This window comes from Euprymna scolopes, chromosome 45 (assembly GCF_053919585.1).
Source record: "Euprymna scolopes isolate OS-2025 chromosome 45, ASM5391958v1, whole genome shotgun sequence".
NCBI lineage: Eukaryota > Metazoa > Mollusca > Cephalopoda > Sepiida > Sepiolidae > Euprymna > Euprymna scolopes.
This window is the reverse complement of record NC_136526.1, coordinates 41,194,014-41,217,854: the sequence shown is the minus strand read 5'-3', so window position 1 is coordinate 41,217,854 and position 23,841 is coordinate 41,194,014. Positions and strand designations below refer to the sequence as shown.

The following is a 23,841-nucleotide window of genomic DNA, read 5'->3' as shown; positions in this document are numbered from 1 at the left end:
TGGGGGCATGTAAGCAAGAAAAAGCGAAAGTAGAATCAGGAAGACATCTGCTACAGGAGAACCGCCAAACTTTCTACAAGGTTTACTTCTGAGGCCTTTCCCATGGGTGAGTATGCCACAAGGCAGGAGTTGGGTGAGTGTTAAAATCGAGGTTTACTGTCCCCTAGACAGAATGCCTTCCAAGACTAACGAGCTCCACTTATGTGAACTATGTGTCATCACTCTACATACATGTGTGTCATTGTGAAGCAAGGGTTGCACAAACTCCATCCACAAGTCTCATGATACAACACTGTTTAATTCCAGTGGCAGAAGTCCAGGGTGACTGAAAACAATGCCAAGGTCATCAGAAAGCACTTACAGCACCTGGTATTCCCAAATGGTCAGCGGCTTAGCTTTGGTGATCTAACAAGAACTGTTGAATATGCTGTATATAACAGATGATCGAGCTTAATATGAGATGTGGCCATTTTGGAATGCTGTAGATAGCGCAACTTGTGGACAATTGGGATTAGAAGCTCATTTACAATTAGTTATCGAATATTTATGAATAGTTAACCTGAATATATCGTTAAACCTGTTCACATGATCTAATTATGTCAATTGTTTTTTTATTTACTATTTTTTTTTTTTTTTTTTAATGATTTAATGCTTTTTTTTCTTTTGTAGGTCCTCATCTTGCTCAACAAACGTTAGACAAGTCTTTGTTCGAAGCAAGTTCCAATAAAAGTGGCCACAGTACACCTCGTCCATCGGATATTTCTCAGGCCCCCGCCACCCCTGAGAACCAGTCCAATTCAGCAAGTGGTAACCTTTCATCAACTACGCAAGGCGGGTCGCAGCCTAACACTCAGCCCCAACAGCAACAGCAGCCGGCGACCAGTGGCAGTACTGCCAACAGTGCAACTGCTAGCACAACTTCCAGCCAGAGTGCCAACAACAGTAATAACAACAACAGCAGTAACAACAACAGTAACAACAATAATTCAGATGAAGCTAACAAAGGTGAGCAGAAAATGAAATTCTCAAATCGTCATAACGTTATTTACATGTCTCGTTTTTTTTGTTTGTTTTTTTTTTTTAATAACACTTTGGCAATTGCACTCTTTGACCTTTTTCTAGTTTGTTTTGTTGTAGTCAGTATCTGATTTTCAAACCAAGTCTCTGCAATTTTCAGATGGAAGTGCTGGTGGCGATGGCAATGCACAACGTGAAGGTGTGTTGCACGAGCAATCGCAGGAATCGGACGACAGCACTGCCGAGTGGCCTGCCCTTGTTGTCTACATGGTTGACCCGTTTACTTATTCCCAAGAATGGGACCATCTCAACAGACTTGCCATGGTTGGACTTTTACATTGCTATCAGGAACTTGTGAAAACATTGCCTGAACAAATGCAAAACCATGTTAGCCTCCAAGTAAGTGCATTTCAGCCTTTTTAAAAATTTTATTTGGACCTTTTGGCTATCTCTTATTTGAAACAATTCTCATTGCAACTTTATATATATATATATATATATACATAATACTAGCATAGTAACCCAGTATTGCTAGAGTGGAGCACAGGTAATGAAATAGTTAAAACATGTGCATTCTCTCTTTTCCTCCCTCTTTGGCAGCTGGAAAAATTGTTGACCGATTATTACATTACATCAAAAAAATCATTCTGGTACTTGTACAGAATTCCCCCTTTATTAAAAAAAAACTAAAAATACAGAAAAATCTGTATGATGTACATACGCATGACAGAACGAAAATATTGAATATCAGTAATCATGTTGTTTTATCTTTTATGTAATAAGAGGCGCAGTTTGTTCCCTCTGAGCCAAAATACCATAGGTTTACACCAACAGATGGCACGTAAAAATTTATTATATTTACACTATTAGCCATTACCTTATTTAACTATAAAACACCATTTCATGCACATTATTTCATAATATTAAAACATTACATTTATTCCTAAGAGTGCCATCTTCATCATCGTCCTAACCTACAGAGGTAGTATCTCAAGTTTTTTTTTCCCCCCCTCTTCGATAAGTCCTCTTACGACCCCATTTTACACCGCGTGCATTTATAATTTTCCTACTTTCCTGGGTCTTAGCTGTCATTAACCGACTAGTTTTTAAATAAGAAATACAAATTTTGTAGCTGAATGAATGATGACGATATGATAACACTATCTTGAAAACAAGCTGAAGGAACAAAGGAAATAACTAGTAGGAGAGACATTGAAGAAAAAAAAAAAAACTTATTCACTTAACAATTTTCTTTATAAATATAAACTATTTGATTAATTTATGATTTTTGGAATACGATATTTTATTTCTGTTATGAGTATATAAATTATACAGCTTTTTTTTAACTTTTTTACTATAGCGAGAATTCTCAACAAGCACACAAATATTTGTCGACAAAAGTATTTTGTTTGAGGTGATGCTCAAAGGTTTATTTGGAACGGAAATTTCCATTTAATTTACCCAAAATAAATTGTTTGTGAATTATGTCCATTCGGGTTCACGCAGACTTGACAAGTCCTTGAATTTTGCCTTTTGCTTTGAAAAGGCCTGATTTCTATTATTACCTTGAAAAATCCTTGAAAATAAGGAAAATGTTTTGAAAGGCTTTAAAATTGTATTCTTTATGTTAGGTAAAAAACAAAATTGTTAATATCTATATATATATATATATATATATATATATATATATATATATAAAAGCGAAAATGTGTGTGTGTGCGTGCGGTTTTGTATGTCTGCAAAAGGCTTCTTTGGGGGGGGGGAGCGATCGGTCGGCTCGCTCCTTCTTAAAACTTTATATCACGTCTAAATCATAATATCTACAAGTTAACAACGGGGGTCGCCTGTCTATTTAATTTGCCCGACTTTGGAAAGATAAATATTCAACATTTTTCGATCGCTGCATGTGGATTCGGCCTTTTCGTATAAAAAAGCAAAACTAATTCAAAGCTGGCGGCATCATTCCCCGCGCGATCGCCAAAAGCAATCGACAATTGCTATTCAATTTGAACGATCCCCTTTTTATAGGGAGCTGATTTCCCCCCCCCCCCCCCAACACCTTGTAAATAAAAAAAACTGCCGCACAGTGAAAGATCACTTGACCTCATTAAGTCGTTTAGTGCGGGCACCTGCCAATTCTTAATACTTAAATAAATTCAAACATTTTTCTGTTACTATTTATTGCTGGCCGAGCGGTTAACGTCGCACATTTTTTTCACACTTATTTTCCAATTTCACCTCAAGGCTTCAGGTTCGATCCTTCTTACTTACCAGACACAAACACCCGGGCAACGATTCTTATTATTTTGTTTTGATTTACCCAAAAGCACACACACCTCTAAACACCCGGACAATGCCAGGTACCCCCGCTAGTTAAGAATAAAATCCAAATGAATATCCCTCTATTTTTGTTTCCATTTTATAATTTGTTGGGGGAGGAAGTGCAACCGCCATAAATAAAAAATCCCTTCCCCCTGAAAAGGAAAAAATAAATAAATAAATAAAAAAATAACTTCTGCGGATGAGACTATCCCACAATTAAAAAAAAAAAAAAAAAAAAAAAAAACGTGATAACCTAAAATGAGGCTGGACAGGCTGAAAAAATGGACAGTACAGTAGTCATCTTGGTTGGAAATGCTATAAAGAGAATTAATATTTGAAATGAAATAAATAAAAAAAAAAACATAAAACTTTTAAAAAACACCAAAAAATGATGCAGGTAGCTTGCAAAGTAACTTTTATTTGCTATGGTAACATTTATTTGTTGTATATTTGATTTTTTTTTTATCACTTTTTCGAATCACTGTGGATTATAAAACACTCTAAATTTTGTTTTGAAAACTTGGAATATGTCTGGAAAAAGCCTTGAGAAGTCTTTAAAAATGGACATTGAAAATCCGTACAAACCTTGTCCATAATATAGTAATGTTTACTTGATGATTTCATGCATGTCTGAATTTTTTTTTTTATGTTGGTGATTTTGTGCCTTGTAGATCATCCCCTTAGAGACTGTGATAGATCAGAAGGAAAGTGGCTCACAATATCAGATGTTCAAGTCTTTGGCTTTCTCTGTGTTTACGGCCTGCCGATGGAATTTGACGAACACCGTCTTAGGACGCTCACTCACAGGCTTTGGACCTGCTGCGGAAGCTGAACTCTTCCTCAAACAAAAAGAGGTAAGAAAAGATTTTCACTTATGCATACACACACACACACACACACATCTTTCCACTATACACTTTTTTGTCTTTAAAATCTTGAAAAATTTCAATCTATAATCTGTTTGTTGTTTATGTTTAAAAGGTGACTTTACTTTTGGAACGACCCTCATAAATGCACGTTTGATAGGGTGTAGTGCACCTGATCACTGTACACAATGATTTATTATTTTTATACGTATTAATCCTTCTTTATTATATTCGAAGAATCCTGCAGGAAAAAAAAAATATTTCATTAAAAAAACAACTATTTACTTTTTTATGTCAATTTCAACCAAAAGCAATAATATATACTTAATTGTCATGTTAAATATTACTGTATTATTGCATGAAACAAGTATTTCCGTGATTCACCGAAAAAACAATTTTGCCATGTTTGTAACATGTGACATAAACACGAGAAATAACTCATTTCTCCTGAATTGGCCTAAGTTTTTGAAAGTTTTCATGAATTATTTCTTCTGCTATTATGCATGATATTCAGATTATTATGAAAGAAAAAACTTGCAAGTTTCTTTGAAAAACATTTTCTTTAAAAATTATTTTTTTGCGTTTTAATTTTTTGTAATTTTTTGATATTTTCATTACTGTGACATGACAATTAAGTAGGTACCGTTCGTTTTACTTGAAATTCAATATTTCAATTTTTGAATTTCGCTCTTATAATGAAAAAGCACCATATTTTTTTTTTTTTTTTTTTTTTAACAGACTTTTTTGTTTTTAACTATAACAAAAATTCCTTACTGTAATCCTACGTAAGAACATAACTAATGCATATTCAAGAAACTGTTATATGTTGAATATTATAAAGTTAAATAAAATTTTCATTTGGAAAATGAAAACTGAAATCCAAACATATATATTCGCCAAGACATTGTGTAGGGAGTTAAGTAACGAGACGTCTGTTCACATTACGTTTAAACTTCTGCATATCAGTACAATCAGGGAAGCATGAAACCAGGAAAGCTCTACAGTGTCGGGGTGGCATTTTGTTGCATGTTTAGTTAGTTGGTGGTGTGTATGCTGAGGGAACACAAGCGCTATAAGTTCATCAGAGCACAACTCGTTAGATTACTTGCTTGGAATACATTACTGCGGATATGATCAGTCCAGTACTTTAAGAGGCCTACCAGATCTTTTATCAGGAAATTGTACTTTGCATGCTCGGTATCTGTTGGCTTCAGGACCTTTTGTGACGACGTGGCAGATATTTAGTGAAAATTATTAGTTGAACAGAATAGTCCGCAGTCTGCTTCTGTCACACTTCCATTAAAAATATAGCACAGAATTTCATAATCGAGTCTATTTTGAATTAGCGTTACCATTATGTTAAGGGAGAGATAAGTTGCATCAAAAAGATAATGATAGATCGTACCATAATACACTATTACGTTGATAGAGGCTTTGGTAGTTAGTATTAGTATTAATTATAGACATGAGGCACATGGTTAAGCTGAGAAAACATTTCAGTATGCTCTCTTTGGAAGTTGTCCTGAGGTGTCGAAGATTTAGAAGAAGGGGATAGACCATGTATAAGACATGGTGTCGCTTAGTTAAGGATGACCAAATGAAGATTTTTTTTAAATATACCAGGAGTGTTCCAAAAATAATGTATTCTATTTTTTATTCCACCGAAACAGATCAGAAGGGATGCAAATTGCATTGTTATGCATTCATAGCCTGAAAGTTTCATCTTTCTGTTGCATATATTGAGGGTGTGAGACTAAGAAAGCAGTGCGTCAGAAGCAGAGATGCATGATTCAATTCTTGGTAAAAGTGCACTAAGAATAGTGGTGACTATATATAAAAAAAAAAAAAAGTTCTGGAACACAAAAGGTCGCTTGTTTGGTGGTACCACCCCCGTCTTCGTAGCTCTTCAACTTTTTTGAGTTTTAAAGAAAAGGAATGGATGCTTTACTTTTGGAATGACTCTTATGAATCTTCGTATCAAGCGATATTCTTTCAGTTTCTTATATATGTACTGCAGTGTTCAGATCAGCAAAATTCTGGGTTATAGTCAGCTAACGTACTTCCTAATTTTCTGGGGAGTGCCACCAAAAGTGGTGACAAAGCAAATCAGTTCCTCCCCTTTTATTATTCTTCGGTATTTCTGTTGTGATTTATAGAAATAAAATAGAAGAAAAGGACATTATTGAAAAAATATGCAATAAAAATTAACAAAATTATATAAATATAAAAATGAGACAATTAGTCTTTATTTGCACTTTTAATAACAAAATTAAAAATAAGTTTTTATTTTATTTGAAATTTTGTAAGAAATGTATGTTTATGAAATTATAAAAATAAGTTTGTTTTTTTTTTTGTTTTTTTTTTTAATTTTAAAAATACGTTTTTTATCTGAATTTATGTAATAAATATTTTTATGAAAGTATAAAAATAAAATTATTGAAATCAAAATAAAAAAATTTCAAACATCATAAAAAAAAAACGTATCCAGTTCATAATATTCCCAAAATAATTTAAAAAGATTTTAAAGTGTTTTCAATAATTTTATAAAAATAAAAGTTTAAGCCACGCCTTGCCAACCATCGCATTGTACTAAATGTGTTCAAAGTTTCGTCTAATAGGTCTTTCATTACTGTTTTGATGATATTTTTTTTTTTTTTACATGGGGGGGTCACCACTTATCAAGGCCCGAAGGCCACTCAGGGATAAGGGTTATTGCGTGTACAGTAATCAATGAGATAGTATTGTAGTAATCATTAGTATTGGAGATTTGATAGTGTCTTACTTAAGGGGGCGGTTTGTCAGGAATTTGTTTATGTTGGACTTGAAGACGTCCAAGTTGTAGTCAGGTGGGAAACAGGCAAACGGCAGAGAGTTCCACTGGCGTGCAGTTCTAAGAAAGAAGCTTTGCTCATGGAATCTATGTTTGGATTTAGGCACAGATAAAGAGTGGGGAAAATTATTGACAGTAGTTTCAGCCAGACGGTTGTTTCTCGTGAAAGATTGGCGAGGGTGGACGAGGGATTGGAACTCAGACGAGCACCTGCCATGGAAATAACAATAAAACAAAGACAGGCTCGCAACGTCTCTTCTGTGAGAGAGGGGTTGCAGGGAAGAGAAAAGGGCATCCCCTACTAAACGACGAAGTCTATTTTGTACTCTGTTAAGGCAGGATAGGCTGTTTTTAGCAGCTCCTGCCCAGATGTGGCAGCAGTACTCCATCCTTGATGATGCACAGTTCCAGGGCTTGCATTGCTTCTTAAAATAGTTTGTTACTTAAGATTTTAACATGTTTTCAAATAATTCTTAAGCAAAAATAAATAAACATGATTTTAGTAATTTTTAATTAAAATAAGACTGAAAAAACTTTTCAATGATTAGTAAATAAAAAAATAAAAAAACTATCAAAAAAACGTAATAAGAAAAAAAAAGGTGCATGCACGTAAGACAAAAAAAGTAAAGAAACTGATTAGCCTTGTCACGGCTTCCGGTAGTGCTCGGTAGTGCTACACCGGAAGTATGTTAGCTGACTATAACCAAATTCTGCTGATTGACAAAAATTGACCAACTGTCTCTTTCTTTCTCAAAATTGATTTCTCCATTAATATATATAGTTTAGAATTTAATACTTTGATTACCGTCAAGGTTGGTAAGGATTGCAATAGTTTTCCGCTAATCTTATTTCAATGTATTATTTTTTTTCTCTCTCTGTTTTCTATTCTGCAGGCAGACAAAGCTGGACCGCTGAAATTGTACTGTCCACCTTTCATCCTGGCACCGGTGAAAGACAAACAATCGACGCTAGCGGAATCTTGTGGTGAAAAATTGGAGAAGAGCACCATTGTCTTTTGTGGCTACTGCTTGAGTGAAGACCAGCGTTGGCTGCTGGCCGCTTGTACAGATGAACGTGGCGAAATGAAGGAGACATGTATAATAAATATTGAGATACCCAACAGGTGAGTGACATTTCAAACACTGCACTGTTTGCTTTATAATGAACTAGCGTTGCTACCCTGCATTGCCCAGTAGGCGGGCTCGAACGTGAAATGCAAAAGAGGGGGGAAAAGGCAAACTTATGGACAAACACTTTTGCCCACACGGCCATAAGTGCTTATGACGTCATGATGTTGCAAAATAAGCATTTTAAACATAGTTTTAGTTTAATATGTGTGCGTGACTTGCGAAAAAGAGACATAAAAAAAAAAGACATGCCCCACCCCCTTCTAAAAAGTGCTCCAGTTGACCCCCCACAGGATGAATTTATTTTTTTTCTAATTTTCACATATTATGCATTCGGGGTATTGCCTTTTAAGATGGTACTAGTTCCGTGCTGGTCCAATGCGAATGAAAAAAGTTTTTAGTAGACATTCAAACATGCAGACTTTTGAGATTCATATAATACATTTCTCTTGGAATTAATCTCCAAATTGAGTAACACGGTTTACTTTCAAAACTGAAAGTCGTTTGAATCGGTAGATGCACAAAATCATCCCAGTATTATTAATCCAACGATACCTGTCCGGCATTTTCCCATAATGTATTTACTCTTAAATAATTTTGCTTTGTTCTAGCTATTGTAAATACATTACTAGAAAAGGTTGGGTAGATTATGGAAAATAAAAGTTAGTGAATGAATCACTTCTCCTTTTTCTTTCTTTTTTTTTCTTTTTTTGTAAAGCAAATATTAAAAATAAGTTATAATGTATTTTTTAGCATTTGTTTTTCTAAGAAAGGGAAATAACTCTATATCGTTTTCATCAAAATCTGTTTTTACACTGGTGCTACCAGATCAGGCTGTCTACTGACTTCCTGAGATGAAACGCACCTACATAGATGTCTTTGTTTTTTTATTCCCTTTTGCAAAACTTAGTCATGTTCTGCGAAAACAAAAACAAAAACAACATTCTCCTCCCCTTCCCCTCCCTCGTTTTCTTTTTCCTTCACCTCCTCACCCCTTTTTTTTTTTTTTTTTTTTTTTTTTTTTTTGCCTAGTTGGTAGGGCGATAGAACATACCAACTGCCCCCCTGCAGAGGGTAAAAATCCTTCAATGGGACCACCAGTTGACCGTTGATGGCAACCCGTAATGCATTAAGAACGGGATCCTGGTGGTTGAGTGGAACATGCCTAGGAAATAATAACATGATACTACAACACACCACTTTGGCCCTTACTAGGCTAGACGGGAGGTTGGATAGGCCCGATCCAATCAATCGGTTGGTCATGACAAGCACTAATTCAGACAATCCAAACAAAAACACACTAACACTCAACATAAACAATAAACTGAGTTAATAAGCGATGGCTGAAGGGTCAATCAAGCTGGGAAAAAGGTAACCATCAGGAATAATAAAAATACAGGGAAATCCCATACTTGGGTGGGCATAACCATATATTGTGAATGCTTGGAAACCTCCCCATGTTTGAGTATACCAGCTATGTAGCCCTGGAGAACCGAGGCGAATGGGATTTACCCCCTCATAGTTCTTCCCCATAAGGGGCTCCGAGGAGGGTGGGGAGCATGGCTGATGAATTTTTCAAAAATTATTATGAATGCCAAAAAATCCAAGAGACCACACACAGAAATAGACTCTGACAGCGACAATGAAGATACAAACTTTCCAAGATTCATCGTGCTAGAAGCAACGTCTAATATACCGTTAACTAAAATGTCACCCTTCATTATCCAAAAGGTAATATCAAGCAAAATAACACCTAAAAATGTCAAAAAATTAAGGAATGGTACCATATTGGTAGAAGTACAAAATAAAAAACAGGCCAAAACTCTACTTCAACTACAAAAATTGCATGAAACAAACATCAAAGCTTATCCACACCAAACACTAAACTACTCCAAAGGAGTCATAAAAAACCAGGAAATCTCCGTCTGCACAACAGAAGAAATCAAAATAGAACTAAAAAACCAAGGGGTCACAGATGTAAAAAGAATCACATTTAAAAAAAAAAGGAGAGGTAATATATACAAACACTTATATATTAACATTCAATTATCCTCAAATACCAGAGACCATCAATATAGGTTATGAAAGAACGAAAATAGAACAATACATTCCAAAACCTTTACAATGCTACAACTGCCAAAAGTTTGGACATAATAAAGACCAATGTCTAAGATTCTTCACATGTGGAAACTGCAGTGAAAAAAACCCAGACCACGATGAAGAAGACTGTCCAAATAAAACCAAATGCACAAACTGTCAAGAAGAGCACCACTCTCACTCAAAACAGTGCAAAATATATAAGCAAGAGAAGGAAATAATAACAATCAAATATCAAAAAAATATAACCTTCCAAGAAGCCCGCAAAGAAGTCACAAATCGCACCAAAAACTCATATGCCACAATAACCCAACAAGCAAACAAAATGTACAACTACAATGAACTAAACCTTGCTCCAGAAATTGCAAACCTAGCAAAAGAACTAAAGAACATACTTGAAGAATTAAAATCTTTTTTATCAGAACTGAAAATAAATTCTAACAGCCAAATAAAAGTCAGAAACGAACAACCCAGTATAAAAGAAAACGAAACAAAGGAAATCAGAAAAACTTCCATCAATATTGAGGAATCAATCTCTAAAGAAATGAAACCTCCTCAATTATCAAAACGTGAAAGATCCAAGTCACTAACAAGGACAAAAACAGATGTTAAAAATAAACACACAACAACAGAAAAAATGGAAATAGAACAGAACAACAAAAAAACTACCCCCCAAAAACAAAATGACAAACAAAAAACAGAATTAGTATTAATTGAAAATGAAAATAAATTTGAACTAGTTGAAACTGGTAGCCAAAAAAGACAGTCAAGACAAAGTAAATCTAAAAGTCCCAGACCAAAACCCAAAAAAAGCCTCTCACCAGAAACAAGAAACAGACCATCCACTTCCAAAAGAAACACCCAAACTAACATCGAAACTATGGACGTAGACATAAACACCAACAGTCCAAAACCAAAAGAAAATATAAACCATGACTAACAAAATCCTACAGTGGAACATAAGAGGATTAAAAATTAATATCGAAGAAATGCAAATACTTATCAAATCCTTATGTCCTGCAATAATTTGCCTACAGGAAACACACTTAAAAGAAAATGACAAAATTAACATAAAACACTACTCAATATACAACCACATAAACAAATTATCATGCAAAGCCACCGGTGGATCATCAATACTGATAAACGAAAACATTCCACACAGCAAAGTGAACTTAAAAACAAATATGCAAGCTGTTGCAATAACTGCAACACTACACAAAACAGTAACCCTATGCTCACTCTATATACCACCAAATGAAACAATAAACGAAACAGAATTAAACAATATAATCAAACAACTACCTAAACCTTTTCTACTGTTGGGAGACTTCAATAGTCACAATATATGGTGGGGCAGTAAAAAAAACAACAAAAGAGGCCAAACCATAGAAAAAATAATTAACCAAAATGATCTATGCCTACTCAACAACAAAGAGAATACATATATGCACCCACCAACGGGAACCCTATCAGCAATCGATATAACACTATGTGACCCAACTATATACATGGATTATAGCTGGAGAACACATAAGGATACATGCGGAAGTGACCACTTCCCAATCATAATAGAAAACGAGAATCCCAAGCCAGAAGACAAAACACCCCGCTGGAATTTACAAAAGGCAAATTGGGAAAATTTCCAAAATACATGTCAATACAGATTAATACCTGAAGCGAATCCTGACTTAGAACACATCACATATTTCAGCAACACCCTACTCACAATAGCCGAGGAGAACATACCAAAAAGTTCCACTACTACAAAATATAACAAACCCTGGTACAATAAAGAATGCAAAGAAGCTATAAGAGCCAGACGTGCAAACCTAAGGAAATTCAAAAACAGTCCAACGAAAGAAAATTTGGACACCTATAAAAACAGCAAAGCCAAAGCACGGAAAACTATCAAAGAATCAAAACGGAACTCGTGGAAAGACTATGTAACAAAAATTAATCAAAACACAAAACCCAAAAAAGTATGGGAGATGGTCAGAAAAATAGCAGGAAAAAATACAAAGAACCCTATTAAACACCTTATATGCGACAACACAAAGATTACCGACAAACAAAATATCGCAAATAAATTAGCAGAACAATTCTCAATGAACTCATCATCAAAAAACCAAAATAAAAAATTCCAAGCTATAAAGAAAAATGAAGAAAAAATAAAAATAAACTTCAAATCAAAAAATGAAGAAAACTACAATCAATTATTCAACAGTGCAGAACTAGAGGAGGCAATAAACAAATCTCCCGATACAGCAGTCGGCCCCGACGAGATCCATTATCAATTCCTCAAAAAACTACCAAAACCATCACTGGACTACTTATTACAAATTTACAATGAGATATGGATAACTAACAACATTCCAAAAAACTGGAAGCAGGCAACAGTAATCCCAATACCCAAACCAAAAAAAGACCATACAAACCCAACAAACTACCGACCCATTGCACTAACTAGTTGTTTGTGCAAAACTTTTGAGAGAATGATTAACGAAAGGTTAAATTGGTACTTGGAAAGCAAAAATCTAATTACAGAAAGCCAGTCGGGTTTCAGGAAAAATAGAAGCCCCACCGATCACTTAATAAAACTGGAAACACGCATAAGAGAAGCATTTGCAAAAAAAGAACATCTAATAGCAATTTTTTTTGACATGCAAAAGGCGTATGACACCGCTTGGAAATACGGAATCCAAAAAGACCTGTATGAACTAGGACTTAGGGGTAGAATGCCAGAAATTATCAGAAATTTCTTAACAAATAGAAACTTCCAAGTACGGATGGACAACACTTATTCAGTCCAAAAAGATCAAGAAATGGGGGTCCCCCAAGGCAGTATCCTGTCTGTCACCCTCTTCAACATTAAAATAAACAATATCATAAAAAACATAGACCCAGGAATTGAAAACGCCCTATACGTGGACGACCTACTTATATACTACCAATCTAAATATATACAAACAGCCGAACGCAAACTACAACTCTGTCTGAATAAAATAAACAAATGGGCCATAGAAAATGGATTTACATTCTCAGAGGAAAAAACTAAATGCATCCACTTTTGCAAATTACGAAAATTCCACCACGACCCCAACCTGAAACTGGATAACAAGAACATCCCACTCACCGACCAACATAAATATTTAGGTATTATATTCGATAAAAAATTGAACTTTATACCGCATATAAAATATTTAAAAGCAAAATGCCAAAAGACAATGCAATTGATCAAAGTCCTAGCACACACCGATTGGGGTGCAGACAAAGTCACATTATTGAAATTATACCAAACTCTAATCAGATCTAAAATGGACTATGGATGCTTCATCTATGGAGCAGCAAGGAAGTCCTACATAAAAGAACTAAATACAATCCATCATCAAGGATTAAGATTAGCCTTGGGAGCATTTAGAACCTCTCCAGTAGAAAGCCTCTATATAGAGGCCCATGAGCCTCCACTGATTCTAAGACGACAGAAGTTAGCGCTACAATATTACCTAAAGCTGGTATCGTGTCCAACAAATCCTGCATACCAATGTACCCTCCACCCACAATACACACATCTCTTCAACAAGAAAGAAAATATCATCAAGCCCTACAGCCTCCGGATAAAAAACCTTCTCACAGAAGCCCAAATGGACATTACAAAAATACATAAATATAACAAATCAAAAACTCCACCCTGGATGATCAAACAACCACACATAATATTAAAATTAAATAAATATCCCAAAACGAAAACCCACCCATCAACCTTCCATGAAGAACTACTTATCATCCAGAATACATACAAAGAATATACACAAATTTACACTGACGGATCAAAAGATGGAGATAAAGTAGGATGCGCAGCCATCCACAAAAAAATAAAACTAAAGAAAAGGCTCCCAAACGAATCTTCTATTTTCAGCGCAGAAGCAACAGCCATAGATTTGGCACTGAATATAATAACCAATGATGACCATCAAAAATATATCATATTTACTGACTCACTTTCAATACTCATATCTCTAAAAGAAAAAAAAAATGACAAACCCACTTATTACAAAATTGCTAAACAAAATAGATGCCATAACCATGAAAAAAAACATTATCTTTTGCTGGATACCAAGCCATATCGGCATATACATGAATGAACAAGCAGATAAGGCAGCAAAGGAAACTCTGCAACAAAACCACATAAGTGGAAAAATCCCCTATACAGACCTAAAGACTAAAATAAACACATTTTTGAAGAGAAAATGGCAAGAAAACTGGAGCTCATGCACCAAAAACAAACTATTCCAAATAACACCAAATATTGGAACGAGAAACACCAAAAAGTTAACAAGAAAGGAAGAGGTAGTAATGACCAGACTGCGAATAGGTCACACTCACATCACCCACTCACATCTACTAAAAGGGGAGGAGACACCAAACTGTATAACGTGTCAAGAACCCTACACAATACACCATATACTGACAAACTGCATTGACCTTGAACAAATCCGAACAAAGTATTACCAAGAAAAAAATCTGAAAACAATATTAAACAAGATTGATCCCCAAAAAATTATCAATTTTCTGAAAGAAACTAAAATATACTCAAAAATATAAGGAAAGACCCCCCCCCCCCAAAAAAAAGAAAAACCTTAAGAAGAACAAACCAATATTTAACACAACATAACGAACCTTTCGGCATTAAATGACCCCAAAGTGGTTGATATGCCGTAAAACAGAACAAACAAACAAACAAACAAACTGTTTTTACATATGTTTTCCAAACAACTTTAATAATTCAGCTATTGATTTTTTATGGCATGATCAGTCAAACCATTCCAGGATTGAATTTCAAATACAAACAATTCTCAGTCGACATTCACTAACTTTTATTTTGTGTAACTTGCGTGTTTCATAATATTTGGAATACTCAAACTACTGTTCTCATCTTAAATGTTATTTTCACAACGTTTCATTCGTTGTAACCTCCGACCTTCTCCAGGTGATCTTATTGGTCTCGAAAATCTGAGGAATTTCCAAACCGAAATTCATTTGGATTGGTAAATATGCGGAATAACCAAGCTTATTAAAAGTGGGGGAAAGTCTATTATTATTATTAGTAACGCGATAAAGTTAGAAGAATTTTTGGTACTTGTACAGTTTAATCAAGACATTTAAAAAAATGAAAATATTGGGGGGGGGGGGGGTATATTGTACATACCCGTTATGGAATGAAGTTCTCTGAAAAAAAATTCACTTAATTTGATCAAGTAGTTTTTTTGTTTTTTTTTTTGTTTTTTTACAGAGGAAAATCAAATTTTAATGAAATTGATCTATCATCGCACTTTGGCTGTTTACAGACACGAGGAGGGTGCACCTTTACATGAAAATTGATTAACAATGGACAAAAAGAAAAAGGGATAAAAAAGAACATAGAAACTCTGTAAAATAAGTGAAAAAAAAAAACCCTAAAATATTTATCTAAGTATTTTTTCTGCTCATATCTTAAAATAATCTTGTCAAATTTTGACAAACTTTAATAAGCGGTAATTGAAGTTATCTCCCCCAGGCGCTCCCTTCTACTAAGCAAAAAAAAAAAAAAAAAGATGGCCGCTACCTGATCAATCTCATTAAAATTGGATTTTTCTCTGTAAAAAAAAAATTAAATTACTTGATCGAATTGATTTATTTTTTTTTTCATGAAAACTTTATTCCATAACAAGTATGTGCAATATAATTTTTTTTTTTCAATATTTTCATTTTTTAATGTCTTGATTAAACTGTGCAAATACCAAATTTTTTGGCTGGTCTTCAGCTGAAGAACGGGAGAAAAAATTGTTTATTCTATTTATCGTGACGATTTGTATTAAAAATTTGATAGACAATTTTCTTTAAAAATAAGAAAATCAAAACATTCATTATCTTTTATGTTTTTTTTTTTTTTTAACAGAAACCGACGTAAGAAAGCCTCGGCTAGAAAAGCAGGTCTGCAGAAACTTTGGACGTTTATAGTTGGAATTGCGTCTTTAACTACTCTGCCTTGCCGCCTTGTAATTGGTCGCTTTGGCCGACTCGGCCATGGCGAATTGAAAGGTCAGTTTGTGACTTTTTTTTTTTTATCATTAATATCATTGTTACTCTCTTTTCAACATTTTTATTTTCAAGGAATGCAAAAGTTATCAGTGAAAGTTTCTATGTTGCAAGTTTACTATAGTGGGTCTTTGAAAAATGCACTTCAGAGAAAAACATTATTACATACTGGTGTCATGCCAAAATTAGTACTAATTACAAAAAATGGTCCAGTAATAAAATAAGTAAGACCAGAATTTTTCAAAGTTGCAATTTCACTGTAAATTAACCCTTTAGATGCTCGAAAAATCAGGAAAAGATAACTGCTTTCAGGTCGGCCATTTTGTTTATTTTCAATAATACTACACACTTATTTTCTGAAAATTAGCTCTTGCATGTTTTCTATTGGACAATGTTTCGTCAATTTTGGAATATATACTAATTTCGACGTGACACATTTCCCTAAAATGCCTTTGTTTGAAAACACACGATTTTGTTGGACGACACATTATAGTAAAATTGCACTGTTTTTATTTTATAAACGTGACTTCATTCTGGCTACACTAACGTCACTTATGAATTTGAGGCCATTTTTGATCAGCAAATACAAACCTTACGCCTCTCTCTATAATGATTGTTTAAAACGTTGGTGCTTCTTCAGTAGACGAACGAAAATGAAAATATTAAATTTCAATTGAAACGACCGTATCTGCTTAATTGTCGTGTCAAAGTTAGTAAAGTATCCGAAAATTACAAAACACAATAAGGTAGAAAATAGTAGCAGGAGAGGTAACTGCGATCTGTCTTATTCTAGTTCCTGAAAACGCTTTTAAAAATTCATTTTATTAATAATTTTCTATCTTATAGTTATAATTTTTGGATATTTTACTAATTTCTACATCACAATTAAGTAGATACCATTGGTTTCAATTGAAACTTAATATTTCAATTGTTTCTGTGAGAGGGAAATGCAAATGATGAGTTACTTCCCTTGTGCCTGCTACATGTGGGGAAACAAATATGGCCCAATCCTGAAAATATGAAATCATGAAAATAATTTTTAACTAATTGCGACATGATAATAAAATAAAAAGCTTTTCGTTTTTAATGAAAAATCATTTTTTCAGCTTTCGATTTTCGGTCTAGTACAGAGAAAGTGCCAATAAGTTTTAGATCCATTGACGTTTTGTTTGTGATTTTAAATTTACTTAATTTTAAGTAGTTCTTGTAATTATCTATTTTTCAATTGCTTTTTTTTTTTTTTTCACTTAATTATTGTATTATTCATCAATCTCTACGATATTTTATGGGTTTATTTCTTTTTATACTGAGTCGACACTCAGCAAGATTAAATACCACTTGAGGATAAGGGTCAATGAGATTACCAGTTAGATGAATATGAATTGAAAAGCATTGATGGAATGGCTAAATTACTTAAAAAGGAAGTCTCTACAAGTATTTGTTGGCATCTGGATTTAAAGATGACCATATTGTAGTCAGCAGAGAAGCAGTTTCATGGTATTGTGTTCCACAGATAAAACTCACTACTACAGGATTCTTCCTTGTTGATCACAACATCTATATCTTCAAGTTGCTTCTTTCTTTTTTTTTTTTCTTTTTTTTTTTTTTTTTAACAATATCTTCATCTATTTTTAACCATTGGTCTCACCTTCATATCTTAAGTATTTCAGGACTAGGAACCTAGAACAAGAAGTTAGCAACAAATGCAAGTTCTGATTCTTCAAATAAAACAATCTATATTTGTGTGCTTATATATATATATATATATATATATATATATATATATATATATATATATATATATATATTGTTTAAAATATAATTATCCACTAGCATGTGTTTATTTATTGCGAACTATTATCCTCATCTTTCTTAGTCTTTGTTTCACAACGTTTTGGCTAACTATTCCTCTGGCCTTCGTCAGGTGGTAACCGTGACGGGATAGGAACTCCAAATCTTCTAACTGCATTCTCAGCAATTACTGCCATCCATAGTTGTTGTCGTCTCACCACGTCTCAATAATGAATTCCAATTAGATAATAGACATGTGTTTCGTCATCTACTACTCCTCAGGGTATCTGAATCTAGCGAAATTCGAAATCATAACCCCATGGAATCACGCTAGATTCAGCCCCTCTGATGAATCATAGACGACGAAACAGATGTCGGTGGATAATTATATTTTAAACAATATATATGTCTCTCCTCATTTGGGGGTATTAAATTAATAAAAGGGAAAAATTATTCTTAATTCGCATTTAACTAAAAATGCACTTTCGTATAAAGAATTGAATTCATTCAAAAAGTATCGCAAAACAAATAAATAACATATATATATATATATAGTATTGGGATGATTAATTGGAATCGGGAATTGGAAAAATCTTAATCTTTTTGAGGTATCAAAATCAGAAAAAAACGTGGCAATTTTCTAATGCCAAAAACGATTCCTTTAATTATACTTTTTGTTTGATTTTGATTAAAACAAAATCTTCAACTGCTAGTAGTAATAATAATTATTGATTTTAAACTTCCAGCAAAACTAAAATCCTTAGATCCCTCCCCACCCACACACACCCAAGAGTATCTTTGTTTGAGAAAATATGTGCACATTGAACATGTGTTTTTATGGTGGTCATGACAAAATAAAAACTTTACAGCTAAATATTTAGAGATTTGTAAAGAATCTGAATTGGTAATAGTATCAGAATCAGAAATTTCGTACAGAATCGCTAATTGTATCAGAATCAGGGGGGAAAATATTGGAATCATTCCATCACTAATTAATATATATATATATATATGAGCAAACAGTTAATAAAATATGTTAAACACTTTGAAATGAGTTAAAAACATATTTAATCTGAAAAGCAAACACTAGATAAATGGATAGTCCTTAATCCGCTGAGTTTTGAAGAAATACCTTCCTTCTCATCAGAGGGTAGGAATTAGCAAAATGCGGGATCGGATTTTGCATGCAAAAGTATTTGATGAAACAACAAGTAAGTCAAAGATCTTACTTGATAACAAAAAAAGTGAAGCAGAGGGAATATGGTGAAGATAAAGGTGATTACACATGAATGGATAGTCTGGTGGAAGATAAAAAAATCCAGTGACGGTAAAATCCAAATGTAAAACTTCAAGAAAGTTAAAAGAATTTCCATTTGGACAAGTAAAATCCAAGGAAATCCCGTAATTGGAAGAGGGTTTGTTTGCTCATATTATAAGCTCTATTTCCTAATTGGTTTTATCGAGCTTTTACATCTGGCTGAGATAATTTTATAAATATTAATTCTTTAATATTTATAATATACTTTAATTTTACCATCTTGGATCATTTTGGTAAATTTAATTGTAATGTTTTTTTTTATTTATATATATATATATATATTATAAAGAGCATATTAATAAAAAATGTTAAACACTTTGAAAAAGAGTTAAAAACATTTAATTTGAAAAGGAAGCACTAAATAAGTGGATAGTCCATAATCCGTGGAGTTTCGAAGAAATACTTCCCTTCTCATCAGAGGGTAGGATTTAGCAAAATGTGGGATCGGATTTTGCTTGCAAAAGTATTTGATGAAACTACAAGTAAGTCAAAGATCTTACTTGATAACAAAAAGTGAAGCAGAGGGAATAGAGTGAAGAAAAAAGGTGATTTCACCTGAATGGATAGTAATTTTTATTTTGTATGTGTGTGTGTGTGTGTGTATATATATATATATATATATATATATATATACATGCACATACAAGGGGCATTCTAAAAGTAAGTCCTATTTTTTTTTATTCCACTCAAATGGATCAGAGAATTGCAAATTGCATCGTTATGATGACTGAACTTATGCATTCATGCCTTGAAAGTTTCATCTCTCGTTGCAAATATTGATGTTGTGAGACTCTAAGAAAACAACTCGTGTCATGGACGTGTGTCAGAAGAATAGATGTGACATTGAATTTTTGGCAAAAGTGAATTGGGAATAGTGCTGACTATGTAGAAAAATAAATTCTGGAACACAAAAGGGCGCTCATTTTAATGGTACCACTCCCGTGTTTGTAACTCTTCAACTTTTTTAGTTTAAAACGGTAGGTGGTTTTACTTTTTGAACTATAATCATATATATATATATATATATATGCTGTGTAAATTTTCATGCCTACCAATGTTTTAATTGCTTAACTTATACTCTGCTTTCATTGGATGTCATTTGTAGGCTGGGCTGAACTGCTGGGTAAGAAAAACTTGATGAAGGCCAGTCAGCAAATGAGGGATATGTGCACACAGTGTTCGATTATGTCGAGTAGTGAGACGCCCTGCATCCTCAGTGCTTGTCTTGTCTCCATGGAGCCACAATCTTCCTTCAAAATTCTCGTTGACTCTGTCAAAGTCGAAGAGAAGATGAGCAGCAATTGTCCGCTGCAGACGCCACGTGATGCATCATGCACGCACATCCTTGTCTTTCCTACCTCAGCCACTGCGCAGGTAAATATCAACTTTTCTCACCTTTTTTTTTTTTTTAAATAGTCGATATCAGTATCGATTAACAATGTGATTATAATACAAATTCCTGGATATTTTTTTGGAGATATTAAGAACTTGAAGATTGATTTATTATTATTATTATTATTATTATTATTATTACCCCCCTCCCCCCAAATGTTTAGATTTTAGATTTGCCATTGATTATCAATCAATTTTCAAAATGATAAAGGTGAATATGCCATAAAACAAAATGACTAAAAAGAAAAAGAATGAAGATGCTTCTTCAGTTTCATTTCAATATTTAAAACTGTAAAAAGAAAATAACACAAAACAACACAAAAGAAAATAACACAAAAAAAATAACATAAAAAAAAAACTTATGTATTAGGTTAAAAAAAAAACCAATGACAGTACACTAAATATTATGCAAATTCATCCGGCATTTTTGTTGAAAAAAACAAAACAAACCAGTTTGATTATCAAGTTCTTTCATCAGTCATTTTTTTTGCCTTCAAAATCAAATCATCCCACTGCAAGTTTTGAAATGCACTTTCAACAGAGGGGTGTTGATTCTTGACGTTTTAGTTACATCTCTTTGGCATTAACCATGCCAAAATTTGCACTGGGATGATTTGATTTTAAAAACAAAAATTCTTAATGAATTTGCATAAATTTTGGTTCCTTCCAAAAAGCACCTTGCAGAAATCTCGTTTTCTGTGTAGGTTGTCGTGTGAAGGTAAAAAAAAATACCGACTATTTGGGTGAGGTGTTGCCTTTTCCTATAGATTTCATCTCAAATTAGCGGTGACATTTTCATAATCATCAAGAATCAAATTTTTAAATTTGGAGGTTAATTTCAAAGTTTTCCTCATTACATTTTATCTTCAAAGCCAACAGCTATAAATTTTGCCCCACTTAAATTCTAGTTTCTTGCCTCTGAAGTAGTTTTTAATCCTGTTACAAGGTATGTTGAATTTTTGAAATAAGGTTTTATAATTTGGATTATTTGAAATACTGTTCTCATCTTGAGTGTTATTTTCAGTGTTTCAGCCAACCTTCAGATGTATTTAATTGAACTCTGAAAAAAAAATCATGCAGTGCAAAAAAAAAACAATTGGGAGAACTTATTCAAAGGAGCGGGTGTATCAGAATTTTTGTAGAAATTTTTGACACCCCTAACACGAAACTCTGGTGCTACCAGATCAGGCTGTCTATTGGCTTCCTGAGACGAAATGCACCTACATTGATTTATTTTTGTTTTCTATTCTCTTTTGTAAAACCTAATTATGTTATACGAAAAACAAAAACAACAACCCTTCTTCCCTCCTCCCCTCCTTTTTCCTTCCCTACTTCACGGTTGACTCTGTCGGTGGGGCATTAGAATATGCCGACTGCCCCCCTGCAGAGGGTATAAGTCCCTCAATGGGGCCACCTGTTGACCGTGGGTGGCATCCCGTAAGGCTTACGAACGGAATCCTGGTGGTTGAGTAGATCATGTCCAGGATATTTTAAGGACATGAGATGCAACACACCTCTTTGGCCCTTACTTAAGCTAAGACGGGCGGTTGGATAAGCCCGATCCAATCAATCGGTTGGTCACGCCTAGCCCTAAATCAGACAGACATAACAAGAAAATATGCTTGCACTTCCCACACTATACAATAAACTGATTTAGTAAGCGGTGGCTGGAGGGCCAATCAACTTGCTGAATAATGGCCTAAACACGACTGAAAAACTGAAATTCTTACTGAAAACGAGGCCTTCAGAAAGAAATTGAAGAACCACAGGTGCTTGAATCCACCAGCAAGAAGAGTATACTTTTCCTGTATCCCTGTTGGGTTGGGGCGAATGGGTATCCCCCCCCAACACTTCCCATATAGGACTCCGAGGTGGGTGGGGAGCATGAAAAATGAAACAAACCAAATATATTAATGGAATCCAGAAAGCCTCAAAAAAGAAACCACACCGAAGTATCTGATGCCAGTAGTTCTGACACTGAAACAGAGCTTCATCAAAAAAACCAGAATGTTCCCCGCTTCATAGTTATAGAAGCAACTGAAGGGGAACCAATAACCAAAATATCCCCATTCAAAATTGAAAAGATTCTATCTAGCATCAAACCTAAAATGGTTAAAAAACAAAATAATGGTACATTACTTCTCGAAGTAGAAAACCAAAAATATGCTGTTGAAATTTCCAAATGGAAACGTTTTAACAATCAAAATGTTAAAATTTACCCTCACAAATCTCTGAACATTAGCAAAGGCGTAATCAGGAGTACTGAATTATCACTGTGCCCCTTGGAAGAAATTCAGACTAACCTACAAAAACAAAACGTCACTGACGTTAAGAGTCCAAATTAATAAACTTGGCGAAATAATAAAAACAAATACTTACATTTTAACATTCAATACTCACCAAATTCCAAACAAAATTAAAATAGGTTATGAAATGGTAAACCTTGAACACTACATACCAAACCCACTCAGGTGTTACAATTGCCAGAGATACGGACACCATCGAGACCGGTGTACCCGCCCTCCAATATGTATAAGGTGCGGAGATAATGAACCTCATACAGACTGTAAAAAAGAGCCAAAATGCATCAATTGTCAAAAAGGCCATAGCGCCAATTCAAAAGAATGCGACAAATGGAAGAGTGAAAAAGAAATCAACAAAATAAAATATAGAAAAAATATTACCTTCCAAGAAGCTCGCAAACTATCAGAAAATGCAAAATATTCTGAAATAACAAAAAAAAACATACAGCAAACTACCGAACCAAATAAACAAACAAAAATAAATTCACTCAACATTAAATCCGAGGACATTATTAAATTACTTAATAAAATGAAGGAACTTATGGAAGAATTAAAAAAAATTATAAAACAATTCAACAATGAAAAAAAGTTCCTATAACTGAACAAACCACTCAAGCTAAAACTAAATCAAATAAACCCATAAAACCCCAAAATACAACACCCATAGAAACATCTCCACTTACAGAGGGGAAAAAACAGA

At 33.9% G+C, this 23,841-nt stretch overlaps 1 protein-coding gene across 1 annotated transcript in view; it reads left to right on the top strand.

Annotated features, from left to right (window-relative positions):
* The window catches only part of LOC145269490 (mediator of RNA polymerase II transcription subunit 13-like), a 292,786-nt gene that overhangs the window by 251,713 nt on the left and 17,232 nt on the right, over positions 1–23,841 (top strand). Inside the window, exons 22-27 of the mRNA XM_080125217.1 lie at positions 670–1,005; positions 1,178–1,416; positions 4,011–4,193; positions 7,929–8,158; positions 16,198–16,340; positions 20,552–20,820. Of these exons, the coding sequence (XP_079981343.1) occupies positions 670–1,005; positions 1,178–1,416; positions 4,011–4,193; positions 7,929–8,158; positions 16,198–16,340; positions 20,552–20,820 (1,400 nt within the window). The remainder of the gene's footprint in view (positions 1–669; positions 1,006–1,177; positions 1,417–4,010; positions 4,194–7,928; positions 8,159–16,197; positions 16,341–20,551; positions 20,821–23,841) is intronic.